This window comes from Phalacrocorax carbo, chromosome 25 (assembly GCF_963921805.1).
Source record: "Phalacrocorax carbo chromosome 25, bPhaCar2.1, whole genome shotgun sequence".
Lineage (NCBI taxonomy): Eukaryota > Metazoa > Chordata > Aves > Suliformes > Phalacrocoracidae > Phalacrocorax > Phalacrocorax carbo.
The window spans coordinates 6,862,878-6,871,878 of record NC_087537.1 but is presented as its reverse complement, the minus strand read 5'-3'; the positions used below and the strand labels follow the sequence as shown (position 1 = coordinate 6,871,878).

Genomic DNA, 9,001 nt, shown 5'->3' with positions numbered 1-9,001 from the left:
AAGCCTTCATCTGGGAAAGCACGTGGCGTAAGCCAGGAAATGAAAAGGCAGCAGTGCAGGAAGCCAGGACACAGCCCGTACCATTGGCCGGGATGGTCCGCATTTGACGTGAGCTTGTCAGAAAATTATTACTTCCCCAAAGGGTGCCTCTGGGCCTCAGGCAATGCAGGTCTACTATAAAAGGCAGCCCAACTCTCTGCCCTCTCATCCACTTCTCTCGCCTCCTTCTCCTTGGGAATCAGGTGAGAGTGAAGCCTCGTCTCCTCCTCCTCCTCCTTCAGGATCAGGTCTTTCCTCGATGGGTGCCTCAGCTGATATGGGCTGTCCTAGCCCAGGGCTGGGAACTGATTCTCATGGGAGAGGGAAGGGGAGAGGAGGTCTTCCAGAGAGAGGGGCTGGGACTTAGTTGAGGTGGCTCGTGGCCTTTGGGCTGGGCAGCGCGTGCTGGGCCAGGAGGTGCCTTGGCTCCACTGTGGTTGGGTGCAGTGCTGCCCCTCATGTATCCCTGTGCTCTGCTTCTTCCCTGCCCTCTCTCCCAGGTGCACCGTTGGACCAGAGACATGTCCTGCTACGACCAGTGCCAGCCCTGCCAGCCCTGCTCGCCCTGTGGCCCGACCCCGCTGGCCAACAGCTGCAATGAGCCCTGTGTCAGGCAGTGCCAGAACTCCACCGTCGTCATCCAGCCCTCCCCCGTGGTGGTGACCCTGCCCGGCCCCATCCTCAGCTCCTTCCCACAGAACACCGTTGTGGGCTCCTCCACCTCCGCTGCTGTTGGCAGCATCCTCAGCTGTGATGGAGTGCCCATCAACTCCGGGGGCTTTGACCTCTCCTGCATTACGAACCGCTACTGTGGCAGCAGATGTCGACCCTGCTAAAGCGGCTGGCAACAACTTTGGCCAAGAACTTCCAAGACCTCAGAACATGGTGCTGCTGGACAGGAGACAGAGCTTCAGGGCACTGTATTCACCTCCTCGGGCCACTGTTTTGCTCTTCTAATCCCTTCTCTCTCTTCTTTACCTTTCCTGTCACCGCCTCCCCACACCAGCCTAGCGGGGACCTGTTGGCCTCCCTCCCTCTGCAGGGTGGGCAGATGGACACCCTGCAGGAGCTCCACCGCATCTTAGTGGCTGCCCCTGCTGCTCTCTGTGAACCACCTCCTTTTCTTCTTTGGACTCATTAAAGTTGTGCTGCATCCAAGCTTGGGCCTGCGAGTCCTCCTTCCTTCTGCGGCAGCTCTTCCAGTCTGCTCAGGGAAGAGGTGGAGCAAGGGGAGGGTGGGACTCACCGCAGTAGATTTTGGTTTGTGCCCTTTCCCCTGGAGCTAACAAAGACAACCCTGGCTACTCCACAGCCAATGGCTATCAGCGAGAGCATGGCTCCAAAGGGCAGCAGGAGTGGGGAATGGGAAGACAAGAATGCACACGGACAGCCCACAGCCTCCTCTCCACCTTCCCCTCCACTGCATTACGCCATCTAGAGCCCGTGGCCGGTACACATGGGCACAGGCAGGTGAGATAGCGACCTCATATAGCCCTTCAGCACCTGGCAGGGCCCAGCTGCTCTCCAGATAGGCAGGCCTGAGGTAATGCACAAGTCAGGATTAGTATCGGCCACACTCCCTGCGAAGCCAACACCCCCACAAGGCCCTCATGGCTTGTTTCACCTGTCCACCTTCCCTGCGCAAATGCCTTGTGGCGCAAATGACTGTTAATGCTAACATCTAGTTATGCTTTTCAGTTATACTTTGAAAGTTCCTTTTGGACCTTGGCCTTCAGCCGCAGGCAATGCTCTAAATCCTGGCATCCATCCGTGGTCTCCTGGGAGCAGAAAAGGAACTCCTGGAGGCACCGCTTGGCGCACAATAACATCTCGGGCACACAGCGCCCCACGAACCGTGTGAGGTTCCACTCATGCCCTTCCTGCCCTCAGGTCGTGGGCTGACCACGGAGGACCTCACCCCGGAGCAGGTGGATGTACCGTGAAGGACACTGTGACCCCGTAAAGAGCTTGCACTGGAAGAGGTTCCTGGCAGGAACTGCCCTCCTGCGGAGAGAAGCCCACGCTGGAGCAGGTCCTCTGGCAGGAGCTGTGACCCCGTGGGGGACCCACGGTGGAGCAGCCCGTGAAGAAATGCAGCCCGGTGGAAGGACCCACGTTGGAGAATTTTGTGAAGGACCTTCTCCCGTGGGTGGGACCCCACCGTGGAGCAGGGGAGCAGCGTGAAGAGGAAGGAGTGGCAGAGACTATGTGTAACGCAGAGTCCGCAACCCCCCTTCCCATTCAGAGGTGAGGCTCACAGGACGGTAGCTCCCCAGGTTCTCCTTTCTACCCTTTTCAAAGATGGACACACTCTTTCCCTTCTTCCACTCCCCAGGGACTTCACCTGACTGCCATGGCCTTTCGAGACCATGGAGAGTGTCTTGGCAGCTCCACCAGCCAATTCCCTCAGGACTCTGGGATGCATCTCGTCAGGTCCCATAGGCTTGTGGGTGTTCCGGTTCCTCAGGTGGTGGGAGGGGCTTTAGCCCCCTCGTCTCCATCCTGCGGTCCATTGGCTTGAGAGGGTTGAGGAGAGAGGCTACCAGCCAAGACTGAGGCAAGAAAGTTGTTGAGTACCTCAGCTCTCTCCTCGTCTCTTGATACTAGGCAACCATTCTTGTTCAGCAGGGCGGGTGCACTTTCTTTAGCCTTCTTTTTCTGGCTGTCGTACCTGTAGAAGCCCTTTAGTTATTCTTTGCATCCCTTACCTGTCCCCGCTTCCACTGCTTCCACTGCTTGCGCGGTTCCCTCTTGCTCATTAGTTTGACCAGCATATCTCAGCTCAGCCGTACTGCTCTCTTCCCTTCCTTGCCGGATTTCTTACACCTGGCAACTGAGAGCTCCTGTGCTCTATGGAATGCACCTTCCAAGGTCTGCCGGCACTTCTGTTCCCTTGTCCCTGAGGACCTCTTCCCAGGGGGTCCTGCTGACTAACTCCTTGAAGAGCTGGAAGGCTGCTTTCTGTATGAACCTTCCCACGATCAAAAAATCCCCAAACTTCCACCAACGGCACCAGCGTCTGAGCCAGGTGTTAATCGGGTGAATAATCAGTGAGAACATCCAAGGGCAACGATAGCTAGGGCAGATCCCCTCTTCCTCTGCCACACCATGCAGTGCCCCGTGCGGCCCAGCGGGTGGTTGCACAGATTTGCAAGGCTGACGTGCCTGGCGCACCGCACATCCCCACCTCCCATCAGAACGAGCACCTCCAGGACAAAAAGGGTTTCTTGCATGGGCCTAAAAGAAGACACAGGTGAGCGACTGACCCTTCCTCCCATGGTACTGTAGAGAGAGCACCGACCAGAACAGCCCAGGCTCTCTCTCTGCAGCTCACGGCAAGTACAATCCCATCCTGGCGCGCGAGGGAAGAACAGTTCCATGGCAGAAGCTCTCTCACCACCTTCTCTTTTCCCTCAGGCCACCAACCCCAGCCCCTCTCAGAAAGAGGATCTTTGGGTGCAGATCTCTGGGCGCGTAGGGGAAATAGGGCTGCCACGGGAGTGCTGAGGGCCTTTGCCCACAGCTCAGCCTTGCACAGAAGGGCCTCCTGCCAGGCTGCCAAGAGAAGAGAACTGTACTGGGCCCCTTCTCCTAGGTCCCTCCTCCCCTGACGCCTACCGCTCGTGGAGAACAGCCTTTGGTGCTTGAACCTCAGAAATTTGGGCCTACAAAGACAGCCGAGATCATCTGCACTGACCTGCCTGGGAGACGTTGAGAGGGAACGGGCTGGGAAAGAGAGCCAGTGAGGGGCTGGATGGTTGGGGAAAGAAATGCAAGGTGGAGGGGGTCTGAGGCAGCCAAGGGAGTGGGTGTTTCTTCTCTGTCACCAGTTGTCATGCAGGACTCTTCCTAGCAGAGTCAGAAAGAGCTGAAGAGAGCAGGTGTCGTGGTTTAGCCGGCAGCTCAGCCCCACACAGTCGCTCGCTCACTCCCCCACCGGTAGATGGGGGAGAGAATCAGAAGGGTAACGCTCGTGGGTTGGGATAAGAACAGTGAAATAATTAAAATTAAAAGAAACAGCAACAAAAATGCAACGTAAAGAGAACAACGAGAGGCGCGAAACGCGGGGTGGGGGGGAGGGGAAGGGAGAGGGGAGGGGAATGAACCGCCGAAACAAACCACAAGCGACGCAAGCGCTCACCGCCCGCCGACCCAAAGCCACGCCTCCTCTGAGCCGCAGATTGCCCCCCCTTGCTATACTGGTCATGGTGTCACATGGTATGGAACGAACATGCCATTGGCCAGTCGGGGTCAGCCGCCCCGGCCGTGGCCTTGCCCCTCCCAGCCTCCCGCCGACGCGGCAGAGCGCGGGAGGCTGGCAAGGTTGTTGACACCCCCACCCCCCCACCCCCCACCCCACCCCGGAGGAGAATTAACCCCTTCTCAGCCAAAACCAGCACAGCAGGTCATCAAGAGAGTAGCTCCCATTCACGGCTTTCCTCCCGCGCAGACCGTGGGGACTCCTTGTACATTTGAGGCTACGGCAGGAGGTTTGGTGAGCTGTGCTCTGCCCATGGCTCTAAACCTGCCACTGGTGCCCAGGTACACAAGCACAAAGGCCACCTGACATCACTGCCCACCGTCCTCTGAAGGGAACAACAGTGGGAGGAAGAGACTGCTCCTGATGGCATAGATAGGAAGCAGGAAAAAAAGAAAAGCATGGCAATGTAAAAAGCACACATGGCACTTCTAATTACCATAGTTGTTGCAGAACCAGGGAGACCTTGGCTGGCTTCCAAACACACCCGGCTGATCTCTCACGCTCCCTCCTCCACAGGGCAGAAGGAGATAGTAAGGAGAAAGTCAGGTGAAAGTAAGGTTGTGGGTCAAGGTAAAGACAGGGGGATTACTTACCAAATGCTGCCACCCTTAAAGCAGGCTCGACTTGGGGAAGATTCATTTAACATAGTGCCAATTACAAATAGAGCAGGATGGTGAGAAACAGACCAAAACCCTCTAAAACACCTCCATGCCCACCTCTTTTTCACAGCCTCGACTTCCCTCCTTCGTTCATGGCTCTCCATCTCCTCCACCCGCAAGCCGCACAGTGTACTGTGGAATGGGGGAGCGTTGTGGCAGGACACAACAGTTCCTTCCTGCCGCTCTTTTCTCCTCACATTTTTCTCTGCTCCAGCATGAGTCCTTCCCATAGGCTGCAGTCTTTCAAGACCAGCTCCATCATAGGTCCAGTCCACGGCCTGCAGCCCTTCCGGATAAGACTGCCCCGGCATGGGGGTCCTCCAGGGCCCGCAGTTGGTGCCAGGAGCCTGCTTCAGCATGGGCTCTGCACAGGCCACACTTCCAGCAGGGGATATCCACCTGGTCCAGCGTGGGATCCTCCATGGGCTCCTGGTCCAGCGCGGGATCCTCCATGTGGATGTCTGCTCCACCGTGGTCTCTCCCACAGGTTGCCCAGCAATCTCTGCACCATTGCCTGAAGCACCTCCTCCTCCTCCTCCTCCTCCTCCCTTTCCTCTGGCCTTGGTGTTTGCGGGACTGTTTCTCAAATGGTTTACTCTCTCCATTCCTCATTTCCTGTGTAGGCTTTTGCCCTTTCTCTAAGATGTGTTAGCCAGCATTGCTAACGGGCTCAGCGCTGTGCAGCAGATAGTCCGTGTTGGAGCCGGTTGGAACTGGCTCTGTCAGACATGGCGGTAGCCACTGGATTCTTCTCACAGGGGGCACCCCTGCACCCTTCTTCCCCACCTCCCAAAGCCTTGCCACAGAAACAGGCTGCAGTGGGTCCAAGAGAGTATGAGGCACAGTTAGAGGGATACGAATTCCAAGAGAGAGGAACCAGTCCAGGCTTCAGTAAGGCACGGATGGAATGCTGAATACGCTTAAGAGAAATGGTATTATTCCTCACGCTTAAAGAGTTTGAATAAGTGCTCTAATATGACAGCTATCTAATGTCCTTGAACTTGAGTTTGAAAGCGGCTCCCATGGGAAGGGCAGTCAGGCCTGGCTGAAGCCTCCCAGCAGCACCACCTGGACATGATCTCAGCAAGGTCAACAAAGGGAGAAGGGTGGCCCTCGGTTACACTGCCTCTAAGCTGGAGCAAAGACAAGGCAGACTAGGGTGGAGGACGCACTTAGGTCCCTTACAAGGTACCTGCAGCCTCTGTCACAAAGAGGGAACTTGCCTGACCTCCCTCATGAAACAGCAGCAGAGTTTCTGCAGTTGGGCCCTGAAGCACATGTCCCTGCCTTCCTAGACACAGGTGCTGTGCCCTCAGATTCAGGTTTCTGTGGGGAGCATGGGACTCCTGGTGCTTCAACACCAAAGGCGTCCTCAGCTGCCTGACTCTCCCTGTGCCACCCAGAAAGTCAGTCCCACGTCTCACAGCAGAGCATCATCTGGACCCTGGTCCCTTCGCTCCAGTAACCACTCGGTGCGAGGTCGTAGGCCCTGCCTCACTCAGCACCAGGCTGAGTGGTGGCATTGGCGTGGACATGAGGAGCCTCTGTCCCGCCCAGTCACCAGCAACACTGCCTCGTCAGGGGATACAATGCCAGGATAACGGCCTGCATAGGCGGGCAGGCTTTCTTGCTCTTTCTCCCCGTACGTAAAGCAAGAAAGGGAGGACGCGAGAGGGCATAAGGGAGTGCATTTTGGTTCTCTGAGCAGCTCTCTGCCAGGCCAAAGGCACCACCGTTCAGCTGCAGATGGGCTCCTTCTGGCAAGGGCAACGTGCTACTCTGCAGTTCTCCTGGACGCACCACGGGACAGTCCCCCTGCTGTGACCTGCGCACGTCCCCATGATGAGGCTCACACAAGTACAGGCTGACCGACGTGTGCTCGTGCGTGCCTCCATGGGAGCACGCCAAAATCTGTATGCTCACGTAACGCAAGCCAGGAAAACATAGACTCGTCAAGGTTGGAAAAGACCCCAAAAGATCACCAAGTCCGACCGTCAATCACCAAGTCCACATCCGCAACTGTGGACTCTGCTGAGCAGATGCTGGGGGCTAGATGTGACATGACCTCTCACATGGGAGCCTTTGTGCACCCGGACAAGAAGCATGAGAGCGATGCCCATTTCCTGCAAACTTTGCCACAAACAAGCCCACAGGTATGACCCAGGTGCACATCATCACCTGCCTGCACGGCAGGCCGCCAGCACTTGATCTGAGTCTTCTGCCTGCGCTGACGTGTTTCCATCCTGGAAATCCTCAGGCCTCTCCTCCCAGCACTTACAGAAGCCTTCATCTGGGAAAGCACGTGGCATAAGCCAGGAAATGAAAAGGCAGCAGTGCAGGAAGCCAGGACACAGCCCGTACCATTGGCCGGGATGGTCCGCATTTGACGTGAGCTTGTCAGAAAATTATTACTTCCCCAAAGGGTGCCTCTGGGCCTCAGGCAATGCAGGTCTACTATAAAAGGCAGCCCAACTCTCTGCCCTCTCATCCACTTCTCTCGCCTCCTTCTCCTTGGGAATCAGGTGAGAGTGAAGCCTCGTCTCCTCCTCCTCCTCCTTCAGGATCAGGTCTTTCCTCGATGGGTGCCTCAGCCGATATGGGCTGTCCTAGCCCAGGGCTGGGAACTGATTCTCATGGGAGAGGGAAGGGGAGAGGAGGTCTTCCAGAGAGAGGGGCTGGGACTTAGTTGAGGTGGCTCGTGGCCTTTGGGCTGGGCAGCGCGTGCTGGGCCAGGAGGTGCCTTGGCTCCACTGTGGTTGGGTGCAGCGCTGCCCCTCATGTATCCCTGTGCTCTGCTTCTTCCCTGCCCTCTCTCCCAGGTGCACCGTTGGACCAGAGACATGTCCTGCTACGACAAGTGCCAGCCCTGCCAGCCCTGCTCGCCCTGTGGCCCGACCCCGCTGGCCAACAGCTGCAATGAGCCCTGTGTCAGGCAGTGCCAGAACTCCATCGTCGTCATCGAGCCCTCCCCCGTGGTGGTGACCCTGCCCGGCCCCATCCTCAGCTCCTTCCCACAGAACACCGTTGTGGGCTCCTCCACCTCCGCTGCTGTTGGCAGCATCCTCAGCTGTGATGGAGTGCCCATCAACTCCGGGGGCTTTGACCTCTCCTGCATTACGAACCGCTACTGTGGCAGCAGATGTCGACCCTGCTAAAGCGGCTGGCAACAACTTTGGCCAAGAACTTCCAAGACCTCAGAACATGGTGCTGCTGGACAGGAGACAGAGCTTCAGGGCACTGTATTCACCTCCTCGGGCCACTGTTTTGCTCTTCTAATCCCTTCTCTCTCTTCTTTACCTTTCCTGTCACCGCCTCCCCACACCAGCCTAGCGGGGACCTGTTGGCCTCCCTCCCTCTGCAGGGCGGGCAGATGGACACCCTGCAGGAGCTCCACCGCATCTTAGTGGCTGCCCCTGCTGCTCTCTGTGAACCACCTCCTTTTCTTCTTCGGACTCATTAAAGTTGTGCTGCATCCAAGCTTGGGCCTGCGAGTCCTCCTTCCTTCTGCGGCAGCTCTTCCAGTCTGCTCAGGGAAGAGGTGGAGCAAGGGGAGGGTGGGACTCACCGCAGTAGATTTTGGTTTGTGCCCTTTCCCCTGGAGCTAACAAAGACAACCCTGGCTACTCCACAGCCAATGGCTATCAGCGAGAGCATGGCTCCAAAGGGCGGCAGGAGTGGGGAATGGGAAGACAAGAATGCACACGGACAGCCCACAGCCTCCTCTCCACCTTCCCCTCCACTGCATTACGCCATCTAGAGCCCGTGGCCGGTACACATGGGCACAGGCAGGTGAGATAGCGACCTCATATAGCCCTTCAGCACCTGGCAGGGCCCAGCTGCTCTCCAGATAGGCAGGCCTGAGGTAATGCACAAGTCAGGATTAGTATCGGCCACACTCCCTGCGAAGCCAACACCCCCACAAGGCCCTCATGGCTTGTTTCAGCTGTCCACCTTCCCTGCGCAAATGCCTTGTGGCGCAAATGACTGTTAATGCTAACATCTAGTTATGCTTTTCAGTTATACTTTGAAAGTTCCTTTTGGA

The 9,001-nt window shown here is 57.1% G+C and overlaps 2 protein-coding genes across 2 annotated transcripts; both read left to right on the top strand.

Moving 5' to 3' along the window:
* Positions 1–560: 560 nt before the first annotated feature.
* LOC135317249 (feather keratin Cos1-1/Cos1-3/Cos2-1-like) lies at positions 561–875 on the top strand. Its single transcript, XM_064473167.1, has one exon. The coding sequence runs from the start codon at positions 561–563 to the stop codon at positions 873–875; it is 315 nt and encodes a 104-aa protein (XP_064329237.1).
* Positions 876–7,799: 6,924 nt separating this feature from the next.
* Positions 7,800–8,114, top strand: LOC135317288 (feather keratin Cos1-1/Cos1-3/Cos2-1-like). The gene has a single exon (XM_064473262.1). The coding sequence runs from the start codon at positions 7,800–7,802 to the stop codon at positions 8,112–8,114; it is 315 nt and encodes a 104-aa protein (XP_064329332.1).
* The last annotated feature ends 887 nt before the right edge of the window (positions 8,115–9,001 follow it).

Excerpts from the sequence above, each read along its gene's own strand:
- LOC135317288 (XM_064473262.1), top strand. The coding sequence starts at position 7,800 with ATGTCCTGCTACGACAAGTGCCAGCCCTGCCAGCCCTGCTCGCCCTGT.
- LOC135317249 (XM_064473167.1), top strand. The coding sequence starts at position 561 with ATGTCCTGCTACGACCAGTGCCAGCCCTGCCAGCCCTGCTCGCCCTGT.